Here is a 15,369-nt window from a genome sequence, read left to right as displayed (position 1 = left end):
TTTTTCTTTCAAAATGAAGCTATATTTCAACTGTTCTTTGTAAAAAAAAACTCAGTAAAAAAGAATCGGATGGCCTTAAGAGTGCCTTCCTTTGGGAAAAAGATTTAGGGATAGACCAACTAACTTGTTCCATATTATCCTAGGTCAGGGGTCTTCAAATTTGATAGCTTTAAGAATTGTGGACTTCACAATTTAGAGGAATGGCAAAAATTATGGAGCACAAATTATAAGTTAACAACAGCCTCGACGTATAAAGAAAATTTATACAAAATGTTTTACTGATGGCACTTAGCCCCGGCAAGACTAGCCAAAATATACCCAAATACTAGCCCAAAATGCTGGAAATGCCAAAAAGTCAATGGTACCTTCTACCACATGTGGTGGCTATGCCCCAAGGTCAAGATCTATTGGAACAAAATTAAAGATTGGATACAAGGAATCACAGGACACGAAATTGAACTCAAACCAGAACTTATTTATTGGGAATAATCAAAGACCAATACCGAAAAAAGATAAAATACATAATTTTACATATTCTAACAGCAGCCAGAATAGCTTATGCGCAAATGTGGAAAGGGCCTAATATTCCAACAGAAGACTTAGTTTTACAAAAAATAACAGACTGTGCAGAAATGGATATGCTTATGAAAGAAATGAAAGAAAAAGAGGAATCTAATTATTATTCAATTTGGCACAGATGGTACAAATGGTTAGAAAATAGGGATAAGGAATGAAAAGCAAAGATTACATAGAAGAATGCTCAAGAGAATGATATGTAGATATGTAAAATAGACAAAGACAGAGATTAATGACAAGTATAAATAAAGATAATAGATGTTTGTGATATACATGAATAGATGATAGATAATATAAGATAACATTGTATGACAATGTCAAATGCTGTTGAAAATGTAAATATGATTTGTACTGGTGGAAAAACAATAAAAACTAAAAAAAAAAAAAGACTTGTGGACTTCAACTCCTAGAATTCCTCCTTCAGTCATATTAGCTCAGGAATTCTGGGAGTTGAAGTCCACAAGTCTTAAACTTGCCAAGTTTGAAGACCCTCGATCTATTCTATGTACCTTTCCTCTCTCTTTCTTTTTATCTATCTGTTCTACCTCTCTATCTATCTATTCCAGGGGTCTTCAAACTCGACAGCTTTAAGACTTTGTGGACGACAACTCCCAGAATTCCTCCTCTGGTCGTGTTAGCTCAGGAATTCTGGGAGTTGAAATCCACAAGTCTTAAACTTGCCAAGTTTGAAGACCCTTGTCCTAGATAGTCCACCTCTGTAAATCTCCCTCATGCTGACATTTGGGTTTGCTTTTCTCCCCTCCTCCCTGTTCCAGTGATGCTTTTGACTTCAAATATGGAGTATGCGTGATGCGCGTGAAGGAGGGACTCAATATTTCTCGGATCATGCAAGCTCACAGTGAGTTTCACCAGCACATTTCTCCAAGGATTGTGCAAGGAAGAGGGCCTGAACTGGTTCAGGTGCAGAAGCAGAGAAGTATCTTAGAAAGAGGCCCTTTTATACATTGATATGTCTTCATTTTTATGCTGCTTTGTAAGAGAAATTGTGTTCAAACGACTCAGGTTTCCAAACCATCAAAATATCTTACACACTCTTTTTAGCAAAGGCAACGGTGTTGTGCATGTAAAAAAAAAGGGGGTGGGGGGGGGTGAGGAAAAAATGTCACTTCCAAAGCTTCAGACACCATCCTGACTTTTTTTGTGGATGCTGCTGTTTGGAAAATAAAGATAATGCAGGAAACAATGTTTTTAATTTGCAGCAAGCTTTTACTTTTGTTTTTTGTTTTTAATGTAAAAAGTTGTATGGGGTAGGTAGAAAACCTGCTAGGCACCAAAGGAAATATCCTCAATCTGATTGATCTTCCTGGCCAGTGGGGGAAACTCCAAACACTAAGCTATTAACGTGGCTAGTTTGATTTCTATTAAGTTTTTTTTTTAATCTAAATCAACGGGTTTAAATAAACAAAGGTTTGCTAAATGCACCCATCATTTCTGTGCAGTGGTGGTTGTAGCTGGATTAACACGCTGCACGATGGGCCCTAAAAACCAAGAATGACATGTGGAGTTACTTGGGAGTAGTTTTCTTCACCTACAGACAGAATCTTGCCAGACTAAAAGAACTATTTCCATTACTAATAGATTCATTTATTAAACTTCTATGTCATCCATTTCACCAAGGTGACTCTAGATTCTCGAAATATTCTGGGAATCGCTTGGGAGTAGCCATTTTAACCCTCTTTCTGCCACTCCAACTTTCCACACTGCCCTCTGGAATACAGCCGCTTCCTCCTGGGAATCCATTTTACACTGTACTAGACTTAATTTAATTTAGTGATAAAATCACAATTAACTGGGGGGTACACATCATGCTAAGCTATATTTTTTTGCAAAATTACAATGGTTTGGTTCACTCAACAGCCTAAGCCTAGATAAAGCAACCCTCATTATGATTTGATGTGCCATATAAATGTTCGTTGTTCAGAGTATTAAGAATTTGTCTTGTTTATTGTCTCCTTTCTGTCTCCAGTTAATCCAGCTTTTGATCCAGCAGAAGTTCCTCAGAAAAGCAGTCAAGTACCTGCTGTAACAGGCACATGTCAGTTCTGAAAAGCTACTTGACTGGGTTACTAACCAAATCCATTTCCTGGGTTCACATAATACACTGAATTATAATATTTGCCAAATGGGGTAGCTTTGCAGCAGACTTAACCATGTCTTACAGACAAAGACACAATGCTGTCAATGGGCTTAGAAGACCTTCTGCCAAACACAACTGAAGTTGTGGGAGCTTCATCACTGGAAGCCTTCAAGAAGAGACTGGACTGCCATCTGTCAGAAATGGTGTAGGGTCTGCTGGGCAGGGGGTTGGACTAGATGACCTACAAGGTCCCTTCCAACCCTGTTAATCTGTCAAACAGATATCAACATCTCTCTGGCCAGCAGCTGTGGTCAAAGGAAATGTCACTGGGAGGCCTTGAAGGATGCTTCAGAAACTAGAATGGGTTTAATCGTCTTTTGGTGTAAGCAGTAGTCTGACCTCTCATTTATGAGGAGAATTGGGACTCATTCTGCTTTCAGTCTCTGCAATCCCATAATAGCACTGACATTGTTAGAAAGATGACAACACCTCAGGATTAGGAATGGCAAAGGCAACATATAAATGAAACTCTGAGGAATTGTTGCCTTGTATTTCTGGGAAGGGAAGGGAAATCCAACATTCAACTATCATCAACCAGTGGAATGGCTTGCCTTCAGAAGTTGTGTGGGACTTTTAAGAACAAAGGCATATTTGTCTTGAAAAGATATAGGTCCTCCTGCTCCAGCAGGGGGCTGGACCAGATGGCCTCCAAGATCCCTTCTAACTCTGTTATTTTATGTTAAGAATGAAAAGAAGGGAAAGAGATGGAAAGGAGTAAAGGAGTGAAGAAGGGAAGGGAATGGAAAGTTTGGAGGTAAACATGCTGGTTCTCCAGAAAAGCCCCATTTTCAGGTGGTTGATTTTAAAGGAAATAAACTTTGCAATTTTGCTCTAACTTTGATAACAAAATAAGAAGAGATTTTATCTCTTCTCTCCTCCTCTCCCCTCCCCTCCTCTCCTCTCCTCTTCTCTTCTCTTCTCTTCTCTTCTCCCCTTCCCCTCCCCTCCTCTCCTCTCCTCTCCTCTTCTCTTCTTTTCTCTTCTCCTCTCCCCTCCTCTCCCCTTCCCCTTCCCTCCCCTCCCCTCCTCTCCTCTCTTCTCTTATCCCCTCCCTTCCCCTCCCCTCCCCTCCCCTCCTCTTCTCTTATCCCCTCCCTTCCCTCCCCTCCCCTCCCCTCCTCTCCTCTCCTCTTATCTCCTCCCTTCCCCTCCCCTCCCCTCCCCTCCTCTCCTCTCCTCTTCTCTTATCCCCTCCCTTCCCCTCCCTCCCCTCCCCTCCTCTCCTCTTATCCCTCCCCTCCTCTCCCCTCCCCTCCTCTCCTCTCCTCTCCCTCCCTTCCCTCCTCTCCCTCTCCCCCTCCTCTCCTCTTATCCCCTCCTCTCCCCTTCCCCTTCCCTCCCCTCCTCTCCTCTTCTCTTATCCCCTCCTCTCCCTTCCCCCCTCCCTCCCCTCCCCTCCTCTCCTCTCCTCTTATCCCCTCCTCTCCCCTCCCCCTCCTCTCCTCTCCCTCTCCTCTCCTCTCTTCTCTTATCCCCTCCTCTCCCCTTTCTCCTTCTCCTTCTCCATCTTTCTCCCTTCCTAGTGGATCCTGATGCCTCAATGGCAGAACGACAGGCGAGCACAATTTTCCAGATGGATCATGGCAAGAAAACTATTGATATCTACTGGCTGTTTGATGATGGAGGTAAGGCTGGTTCTTCCTTCTCATGTAGGGCTCAAGAAGAAAACAAGCCTTGGGGTTGCTAAATGTTTCTTTTTTTCCTGGATTTTCTAGCATTCTGGGTTGCAATAGTAGGTGAACCCAGCCAATGCTTCTTAACTGCCCGAACTCTGATTTCCTTTTTTAAAAATGCCAGCAGTTGCCTTGTTTCATTCCAGGAAATGGCCTCAGAACCATCCTCTAGCCCCTTATCGAAGCTAACCTGAGATCTCATCATCTTACATTGGCTTGAGCTTTGGGAAGATGTTCTGACCCAGTTCCCCAAACACAACAAACCCTATGAAGTTAAATCAATGATCCCTTTGTTAGGAGCGTCAGCAGTGACCAAAACGTTTCTCTCTCCACGCAGGCTAACAAGTCCGGCCAGCAGGGAAATGAACAGTTGTCTCCCACATCTATTCATCTCTGCCCCCTGCCTTTTATCCCCAGAGCTCGGGTGGGTTCTTCGCTAGCAGCGGTGGCTCTTCTGTCCCAAGGACCGGCCCATAGATTTCCACTGCTCTCCTCTCCTCTGCCTTCTGTGCATCCACATGCCAGGCACTGGGCCCAGATGTTCCTCCTCTTCCTCATCAGCCACCTCCAGACCTGGGGGCTGTTGACTCTCCATCTGAGGGTTGATGGACAGCCCAGGCTCCGCCTCTCTCTCTCTCTCTCTGCCAGCTCCACTCCCTCTCCCTCTCCCTCTCCCTCTCTCTGCCAGCTCTATTCCCTCTTCCCCCTCGGAGCTCTCAGGTTGCCTTGATGCTGACCCTGACTCCCACTCCTCCTCCTCCTCCTCCTCTGATTCGGCTGCTGGAGGGACCAGTGGCCAATAGGCCACAACAGAAGGAATGGTTGGACTGGAAGACCTCCAAGGTCTCTTTCATCTCTATTATTCTGGCTTCTGGGTTCTAAGTAGGATTTAAATGCAACCAGGAGAAGGAAGGGGTGGGGGTGTTGGTTATTTATTTATTTATTTATTTATTTATTTGATTTGTCAATTGTTTACAAGATAATAAGTACAAGTGTATACATAGTTGTGAATATATGAAATGGGTACATATAAGAAAAATAAAAGAATAAGAGAAACAATAGGACAGGGACGGTAGGCACGTTGGTGCGCTTATGCACGCCCCCTACAGACCTCTTAGGAAGGGGTGAGGTCAATAGTAGACAGTCTAAGGTTAAAGTTTTTGGGGTTTGGGAAGAGACTACAGAGTCGGGTAGAGTATTCCAGACATTGACCACTCTATTGCTGAAGTCGTATTTCCTGCAATCAAGTTTGGTGCGGTTTACTTTGAGTTTGTATCTGTTGTGTGCTCTTGTGTTGTTATGGTTAAAGCTGAAGTATTCATTGACAGGTAGGACATTGCAATGTATGATTTTATATACCATGCTTAAGTCGGACCGAAGACGCAGGCGTAATTCGAGGTTTTCTAGTTTTAGAATTTGAGTCTGGTGGGCGTAAGGTATTCTATAACAGGTAGAAGAGTGGAGAACTCTTCTTGTGAAATACTTCTGGACTTTCTCAATTGTGTTAATATCACATACGTGATAAGGATTCCAGACTGATGAACTGTATTGAGTATTGGTCTAGCAAATGTTTTGTATGCTCTGGTTAGTAGTGAGATATTACCAGAGAAAAAGCAACGTAGGATTAGGTTAACAACTCTTAATGCCTTTTTGGCTATGTAGTTGCAGTGAGCTCTAGCACTTAGATCATTAGAGGTGAGTATTCCCAGGTCCTTTACAGAGCTTGGGTCATCAACAAGATCTTGACTATTCAGTTTGTATTTTATTTTCTGATTTTTTTACCAATATGTAAGACAGAGCATTTATTTGTTGAGATTTGGAGTTGCCATATGTTAGACCATTCAGATACATAGTCTAGATCTTTTTGAAGGGTAGTAGTATTGTCTGTGGTATTGAACAGCTTTACATCATCAGCGAAGAGAACGCTTAATTGCTCTTGATATGATCACAAAGGTCGTTTATGTAGATTATGAAGAGAGTTGGTCCTAGAACACTGCCTTGGGGAACACCACTATTGACAGGTACTGGATTTGATAGGGCGTTCCCAATTTTGACCATTTGTTGTCTGTTTGACAGGAATGCTTCTATCCAGTTATTCAGTTGTCCAGAGATACCATAAGATTTTATTTTTAGGAGTAGTTTGTCGTGTACCACTGAATCAAAGGCTTTGCAGAAGTCTATGTAGATTGCGTCTATTGCTTTGCCCAGGTCGAGTTGAGTAGTCCATATGTTTTTGCAGTGTAAGAGTTGCAGATTACAGGATAGTTTTTTTCTGAAACCAAATTGTTTATTGGAGAGTAGGTTATTGAGATTCCTCTGTGGTTTTCCATCACCAGGTCTGACTCTTCTCATCCCTTATCTCCTTGGCCGCAAAAAGAGATGGGGGAAATGCAAGATCCGAGTGTTTGTCGGTGGGCAGATCAACCGAATGGACGAAGAGCGGAAGGCGTGAGTTCCACCTGTAGAATTCAGGGCTGTTGTGCCCCAAATACACCATTTGTGTAGAGAAATGGAGTCGGGGAGCATCAAAACAGAGAAATATATATTAGAAAGATGGTTGAAATAACTTTCTCCCCCCATGTCTTTATTTTTCCCCCTTCCTTAGGATTGTCTCTTTATTAAGCAAGTTTCGGCTTGGATTTCATGAGGTTCACGTCCTTCCAGATATTAACCAGAAACCCCGACCTGAACAGTAAATTATTATTATTATTATTATTATTATTATTATTATTATTATTATTATTATTATTATTATTGTTGTTGTTGTTGTTATGCATTAATGTATGGGCCAATACTACAGCATCCCGCCGTAAAGCCTATTCCAGTTAAAAATGTATCTATCTATATACAGTAAATTACAACAGTTGGTAAGTGGGCATTCAGTGAATCCAGCTTCCAACATTTTGCTTGTCAGAAGCTGGCTGGGAAGGTCATGATGATCACATGATCTTGGGAGGCTGCAACCGTTGTCAATACATGGCCAGTTGCCAAACGCCTGGATTCTGATTATGTGACCATGAAGATGCTGTGATGGTTGTAAGTGTAAGGACCAGCTGCAAGTCATTTTTTCAGTGCGGTTGCAAATTTTGAATGATTGCTAATTGAATGCTATCAGCAGAGGATGATCTCTATCTGGACTATTGTAGGAAATAAATTTGATTTAAAATATGAAAATAGATTGTCAATACAGGAGCAGCTAATCACTCTAAGCCAAGCCAGGTCTCATTATTAGTCCAAAGACCAGCCAGAATTCTTGTTCTTCCCATCTCTTCCATGGTTTTTCAGCTGGCCAATCAAAGTGAGGCCAACATCTGGGGGGCCATTCCTGAAAAGGCCATGCTCCCCAGCATTTGCTACCCAGAGGGCCCACCTTAGGGCTCTTAGACCTGGTTGCAAAGATCCAGATGAGATGAGATTCAGAAAATTAACCACAGCCATGGTAGTTTTTGGTGTTCCTGTGTGGGTGTAGGAGAAGAACCTGGGAGTGGTGGAGTGAAAAGGGGGAATCAGCGTAGAATCCCTATGTAGCCACAAGAGGTGGTTGGAAACTAATCCAAAGAGAGAAACAACCTGGAATTAGGGAGAAACGTCCTAACAGTGAAGACAATTAACCAATGGAACAGCTTCCCTCCAGAAATCATGGGCGCTCCCATCACTGGATGTTTTTAAGAAGAGACTAGACAGTCACTTACCTGAAATAATATAGGCTCTCCTGCTTGAGCAGAGGGCTGGACTAGAAGACCTCCAAGAGCCCTTCCAGCTCCTATTCTGTTCTGTTCTGTTCTGTTCTGTTCTGTTCTGTTCCATTCCATTCCATCCGCTCCACTCCATTCCACTCCACTCTATTCCCTTTGAGTGCAGTTAACCCTTATCTAATTCCAGGTAGGTGCTAACAGTTAGTTGAGTAGATTCTTGTGCATAGAATTTTAGCAATGAATCAGTTTAATTGAAACTTCATGTGTGGACCTGGTCTTGCATGCCTGACAATAGTCAAGAGTTAGTTCTTAAAATTGGCCGGATTCCTTTCTCTAGGCAGGTGTCCCCTTTTGGCTAAGACCAGGGCATGGATGAATTTGGTTCATGATGAAAACTCATGTTGGTTTTGTTCCTAGTGTGAAGAGATTTGATGACTTAATTGCTCCGTTCAGACTGAACGATGGCTTCAAAGATGATGCGGTGGTGAATGAGATGCGTCATGGTTGCCCATGGAAAATTTCCGATGAAGAGGTTGCAAAAAACAAAGCTAAGGTTTGGATGACCTTCCCTGGGGTGGATTTCAGACATTGGGACAAGAAAAGGGAGCAAGTTGGAAGACCGAGGCCATCAGTGTCTCATCTCTTTCTAACTCCAGGTCTTTCAATCTGTCACCTTTGGTCAACCTGGTTAACCTGACAGGGAAGTTTAGAATTCCTTTTACATTATGTTGGAAGGGGAGTGGTGTGATGGCCTAGAGGGGGAGGTCTCGCCTCACAATCAGGAGGCTGTGAGTTCAATCCTAGGTAGAGGCAGATCTTTCTCTGGGCACAGTGAGAATATATCAGCTGAACAAAACTCTGCATAGGTGACAGGAAGGGCATCCGGCCAATAAATACTCTGCTAGCTCCGTTCAATTGCCCAGACTCCACATTACAAGGGATTATAGGGTCATTAAAGGAAGATGGTGATTTTGTTGGAAGGTGTTTTCAAGCCCACCTTCTTAGGGAAAGAATAAGAATATTATTCTAGTGTTGATGTGGAAATTCAACAGCCATTCTACCTCAAATCTGAACTGGATCAGCTTTCCAAACAGAATTGAAAATTCCAGATCCAATGATTAAAGTTAATCCCCCTTTTCTCAAGTCTGTTAGAATCAGACAGAAGAATCAGAACGACTGGATTTGAAACATCCAGCTGAAACTATGGATTCGACTTGATTTTTGAAATGGATCAGAGCCATCCATGTATCCCTGGTTGTCCGTGGAAGCAGAGGGCTTGGGAAAAGAGCTAGGGAAAAAAAAAAAGATGGGAAAAGGGATTCTGATAATGAGATCAGAATGCAAACCCTGTGACTTAATACATGCAATACAGACCCAGATTGGTGGGGCCATTGTGAGCTTCTGGACCTCTGCTCATCCCTTTGTCCTTTGTCCTTGTGATCCTGGTGAAATCTGGCTTGACTCCTTGCTTGCACCCTTGGAGTTCAAGATGGAAGAGAACTTTGAACCTTCTATCTTGTGCTTTTTCTGGATGCATCTGGATTGGCTGCTCTGTGACATAGAGTGCTAAATTGGAATTTTTGGCTTGATCTTGCCAGGTTCTTCTTAGATTTTATAGAGAACCTCCAAACTCATTTGCAGAACATTTGATAGTAAGGAGGGAATTCTTGTTTGGGTCTCCAACAAAACAAAACAAAACAAAACAACCAACCCTTGAGTTTCTTTATATTTCTTTACATGGTGGAACCACCAATGGAAGGAGGGAAGGTCCCAATAGATGGCGTAAATTTAAAAGATGTTCCAGCTTAGAGTCCATTCAAAAGAGAAAATGTTTGAGATGAAACCTTTAAGTCTATACCTGCCATTTCCCAAGAGAAGGCAGACAATCTGGTGAGATTTTTGGAAGCAGGTGGTCAACAATAGAGAAATTTACTTGATCCATTGTCAGAGCTGTTCTGGTTGCTTGTACCTGACACTTTATATCTACCTGTGCTGAGCCTTTTCTGCCTTCTATTTCAGTCACTTCGACAGGTGAGAATGAATGAAATTTTGCTGGATTATTCTCGGGATGCTGCTCTTATTTTCATGTAAGTAAGAGAAGTCACCAATGAGCAGAATGTAAACCCTACTCGTTAGGAGTTGCTAGGGATGGAATCTGTGTAGGAAAAGTGTTGGCTTAGTCTGGAAGTTGAGTCATGGCAACTAGACTTATTTTTTGTGAGTTTGAGATATTTTTGCTGCCCATGCAAGCAGCTTCTTCAGTTTGAACAAATTAATAATTCCAGTCACCATCACTCAATTTCCAGACAATTCTACCTGAATGACTGAGAATCTTCACTGACATATTGTCATGCACTTTAGAGAAGAAACCTTGAGACTTTGGAAATAGAAAGGCAACAAAGATGACTTCGGAGCTGGAGGTTAAAGTATACGGAGAATGGTTACAGGAATTGGGTATATCTAATCTAATGAAAAGAAGGACTAAGGGAGACATGATAGCAGTCTTCCAATATTTGAGGGGCTCCTTCAAAGACAAGGGGGTCAAGCTATTTTTCAGAGCACCAGAAGGCAAGACAAGAAACAATGGATGGAAACTAACCAAGGAGAGAAGCAACCAAGAACTAAGGAGAAATGTCCTGACAGTGAGAGCAATTAATCAGTGGAACAACTTGCCTCCAGAGGTTGTGGGTGCTCCATCACTGGAGGCTTTCAGAAAGAGACTGGACAATCATTTATCTGAAATGGTATAGGGTCTTCTGTCTTGGACTGGAAGACCTCCAAGGTCCCTTCCAACTCTATTATTCTATGTTCTATGGTGCAGGAATACCCCGAAGAATTTTAGGAGTTTGCAAATTCCAACGCAATTTATTCCTCTACCCAACATTGTTCAGACTGAAGAAGCTGCTGGGGTGGGCAGCGAAACAACTCAAACCCACAAAAAAAAATAGTTGAGTTGGGATGACTCAACTTCCAGACAAGTCTACCTGGATGACTAAGAATCTTTTTCAAGATGTGTTGGCTTAGGTTTGCCTTCTTTAATCTCTGGCCTCTCTCTCACCCCATCCCACATGTCCTGTTTTTAAGATTCGCAGATGTCACAACCACACTACTTGGAATACTTATTTCCAAAGAAAATGGAATAAGCATTCCAAAGAATTGTAAGAGATTAGAGAAGTGGTCAGAGAAAGCAAACCCAATGACCTTTAATGCCCACATATGCAAAATCCTTCATTGGTTTTTTTTTTTTTTTAAATCTATGCAATATGGAAGGACTTGGTGGCTCACTGGCTAAGATGCTGAGCTTGTCAATCAGAAAGGTCGGCAGTTTGGTGGTTCGAATCCCTAGCACCGCATAATGGAGTGAGCTCCCATTAGTTGTTCCTTCTTCTGCCAACCTAGCAGCTCGAAAGCATAATAAAAAGTGCAAATAGAAAAATAGGGACCCCTTTAGTGGGAAGGGAACAGCGTTCCATGTGCCTTCAGTGTTCAATCATGCTGGCCACATGGCCATGGAGACATCTTTGGACAGCACTGGCTCTTCGGCTTTGTAACAGAGATGAGCACTGCCCCCTAGAGCTGGAAATGACTAGCGCATAGGTGTAAGGGGAACCTGTACCTGTACCTTTTTATGCAATATGCAGATCAGGTCCAAGAGTAACACAGGTAGTCCTTGACTTACAACAATTCATTTAGTGACCACTGGAAGTTACAGCATCACTGAAGAAAGTGACTTATGACCGTTTTTCACCCTTACGATTGTTGCAGCATCCCCATAGTCACGTGATCACGATTCAGATGCTTGGCCACCGACTCATTTTTATGACTGTTGCAGAGTCCTGTGATCCCCTTTTTTTGACCTTACTACAAGCAAAGCCAGATTCATTTAACAACGGCGTTACTAACCTAAGAACTGCAGTGATTCCCTTCACAGCTATAGCACAAAAAGGCATACAAAGGCAGCAAAATGCCCTTAGCAAATGTTCCACTTGGCAACAAAAATGTTGGGCTCAATTGAAACTGGGTATGTCTAGTTTGATGAAAAGAAGGACTAGGGGTGACATGATAGCAGTGTTCCAGTATCTAAGGGGCTGCCACAAAGAAGAGGGAGTCAAGCTATTCTCCAAAGCACCTGAGGGCAGGATAAGAAGCAACAGGTGAAAACGAATTAAGGAGAGAAGCAACTTAGAACTAAGGAGAAATTTCCTGACAATTAGAACAATTAACCAGTGGAACAACCTGCCTCCAGAAGTTGTAAATACTGCCACACTGGAGGTTTTTAAAAAGAAATTGGATAACTATCTGTCTGAAATGCTACAGGGTTTCCTGTCTAAGCAGGGGGTTGGACTAGAAGACCTCCAAGGTCCCGTCCAACTGTTATTTTATTCAAAAACTTCCTGTACATGTGATCAGAATCTGAGAATTGTAGTTAATGACAAGCTGATGATGACTGGTGAGAGAGAGATGGCTGCTAAAATACCAAGGGAAGACTGCATCAATATAGTTTCAAAATACCCCAATTCACGCTCATGCGTCAATGACACTATCTAATCATCTCATCCTTTGCCACCCCTTCTCTTTTTTCCTTCCATCTTTCCCAACAACACGGTCTTCCCCCAAGGAGTCCTCTCTTCTCATTGTTCTGACCAAGGCTTATTGAGACACTAACAAACACACATTAGTCCCAAAACCCTTTTTAATTTATTTTAACGGCTGTGAATTTTAGTCACCCACAGCTCGTAATGAGTCTCCAACAGTTTGTAAAGAGTCCCATGGAAGTCTGCCAAAGTCCTTCAGGATAAGTCTGATAAGCACGCACCTTTATCTTCCTTGAAATGCTACCAATGACTAATTTTCCAATTAGTTATACGAGGCCAAATGGAGAACAAATTCAACACAGAGCTACAGGTTTCAAACTGACCAGTATGAACAAAGTTGCTTCCTGCAAAGGTTCCTGTCCCTTTGCTCCTCCTTTATATCTTATGGGAAGGGCAATCACCTCCAAGTCTTACTCCCAAGTTCTTGCCTTCTGGCAGCTCTGTGCATACTCGCACTGGGAACAGGCTCCCCTTGTTCCTCTGCCTTGCTGCTGCCAGATTCTGGAGGCTCCAGAGCCAGCACATAACTTCCAGATGGTCCTGGCCCCATCTCTGTATTGGACACAGGACCCTCATCCGAGTCTTCCCCAGACTCCCAGACTGGTTCATGTTCCTCCCCACTGTCTGACTCTGCCGCTGTCTCCAGAGGCTCCTGGTGGACCCCAACACTCATTAGGTAGCCAAAGTGTTTGAACCTCGGCATCTGTCCTTCCCAAGGACAGCCAGGGTTGATTTCCATTAGGTTCAGGATAGACAAACACAAACTTGTTTTCTTTCTCCTGTTCCTTGTCATTTTTTTTCAGAACTATGCCAGTTGGCCGAAAGGGATGCCCCAGTAGCCTGTACATGGCTTGGCTGGAGACCCTCTCGCAAGATCTCAGGTCTCCTGTGATCCTGATCAGAGGCAACCAGGAAAACGTCTTGACTTTTTACTGTCAGTAGGACCTTCTTGGGCCAAGAAGCATTGCAGCACGGAGAAGAAATTTCCCGTCGGATCCTGCTTTGCTGATGAGCTATCAAGAGGCTCCATTGCAGGGATGAAGGCCAAGAATAAAAGACCAATGGTGGAAAACAAATGTTGTTGGGTTGTAAGAATCTTCTTCTTCAGAATTCTTAATGTTGCCAATATGGGCTGGGTTTCTTCCTTGTGCTGAATCATGGCTTGTTTAATCATGGATGGAAAAAGAAGCTGCAATTGGTTGGGTTCACACAATGTGCCACGTCATTAACTCTGAATGGTAGATTTGCTGGTCTCCCAAAGCAACCTAGGACAATGACTACATTTGAGTGAAATTGTCACTGTCATTTAATTAAAATTGAATACACAGTGGCAATGGCAATAGCATTTAAACTTATATACTACTTCACAGTGCTTTACAGTCCTCTCTAAGCGGTTTACAGAGTCAACATATTGCTCCCAACAATTTGGGTCCTCATTTTACCCACCTTGGAAGGATGGAAGGCCGAGTCAACCTTGAGCCTGGTGAGATTCAAACTGTTACATTGCAGTCAGCCGGAGGTCAGCAGAAGTAGCCTGCAGTACTGCGCTCTAACCACTGCATCACCAAGCCTTTTATAGCTGGAAGCCGAATATCTAATAAATACGGTACATTGCTATCTGTTCACAAATACTGCATATTCATCTTGAATACTGAATTAACCCATCCTCTAGATTCTTATACTATGCCAAATCATAAAACAATTGAATGAGCTGGACTCATCCACCTATTATAAGCCACCCAAGAAAGAATTAAGATTAAAATTCACCAAAGTTATTGTACGTATACATCAGTTCGTTCTTGATCTGACTTGTTAGAGCTTATGGTGCCTAAAGATGACACTATTATAGCAATTTTTAGAAACCAGAGGGATCAGATCCAGGCCTTTTGATCTTCTGGTTGCATTTCTTTGCATCACACCACAATTTCTAGTGCAGAGTGTGAAACCACACTTTAAAGAGCAGTCAGGGTTGATCTTCTCTAAGGACTGACCAGTTGGATTGCCTTGCAGTCCAAGAGACTCGCAGGAGTCTTCTCCAGCACCAGAGTTCAAAAGCCTCCATTCTTTGGCGCTCAGTCTTCCTTATGGTGCAACTTTCACAGCCACACATTACAGCTGGGGAAACCCCAAACAATATCGTTTCCAATGATATTGCCCTATTTTTCCCATTGAGTTTGCAGCTCCTCAGTAAGCCAGCAGGGGGCAGCAGGTCCTAAAAGTTCAATATATTTTGTCCCTGACTCCAATGATTCAGGCTGTCTCCATCATCACTCTTCAATGTTAGCGGATAGTGCATTTCCAGCCTGAGTATATATGCACATTACATAGGCATTTTATTTATCTGCCAGGTGAGAATAAGAAGGGCATTGGCTTTCTTTCACCGGAAAAAAAACCCAACTTATAGCAAATGATATAAAATAATTAAAATGCCAGTGTTTGCGCAACACAACAGTAGGTTATATAAATAGCAAATTAATGGAACCCCAACAGACCAGGTATAAATATCTTGGGATGCAGTTCCAGGCTTCCTTATCTTGGAGGACACACATTTCTTATTAGGCAAGTGTGGACGCTATGTGAAGACTTTGCAATTCTCTGGGAAGAGGCTCTAATGCTGGGAAAAATGGAAGGAAAACTACATATAGTTCTTGCTTAACAACACAAAGGTGCTT

At 42.6% G+C, this 15,369-nt stretch overlaps 1 protein-coding gene across 1 annotated transcript in view; it reads left to right on the top strand.

The window, feature by feature from the left end:
• Positions 1 to 13,765, top strand: part of SLC12A3 (solute carrier family 12 member 3) — a 41,092-nt gene extending 27,327 nt beyond the window's left edge. The window contains exons 19-26 of the mRNA XM_087971303.1: positions 1,353 to 1,435; positions 2,564 to 2,632; positions 4,258 to 4,359; positions 6,744 to 6,855; positions 7,013 to 7,099; positions 8,520 to 8,655; positions 10,122 to 10,189; positions 13,501 to 13,765. Coding sequence (XP_087827429.1) covers positions 1,353 to 1,435; positions 2,564 to 2,632; positions 4,258 to 4,359; positions 6,744 to 6,855; positions 7,013 to 7,099; positions 8,520 to 8,655; positions 10,122 to 10,189; positions 13,501 to 13,639 — 796 coding nt within the window. The 3' untranslated portion in view covers positions 13,640 to 13,765. The remainder of the gene's footprint in view (positions 1 to 1,352; positions 1,436 to 2,563; positions 2,633 to 4,257; positions 4,360 to 6,743; positions 6,856 to 7,012; positions 7,100 to 8,519; positions 8,656 to 10,121; positions 10,190 to 13,500) is intronic.
• The last annotated feature ends 1,604 nt before the right edge of the window (positions 13,766 to 15,369 follow it).

Source organism: Notechis scutatus, chromosome 9, assembly GCF_049901735.1.
Source record: "Notechis scutatus isolate UNSWTSFEM ecotype Mainland chromosome 9, rNotScu1.2, whole genome shotgun sequence".
Classification (NCBI taxonomy): domain Eukaryota; kingdom Metazoa; phylum Chordata; class Lepidosauria; order Squamata; family Elapidae; genus Notechis; species Notechis scutatus.
Note: the sequence above shows the minus strand (reverse complement) of the source record. Positions and strands in the feature narration are given on the sequence as shown.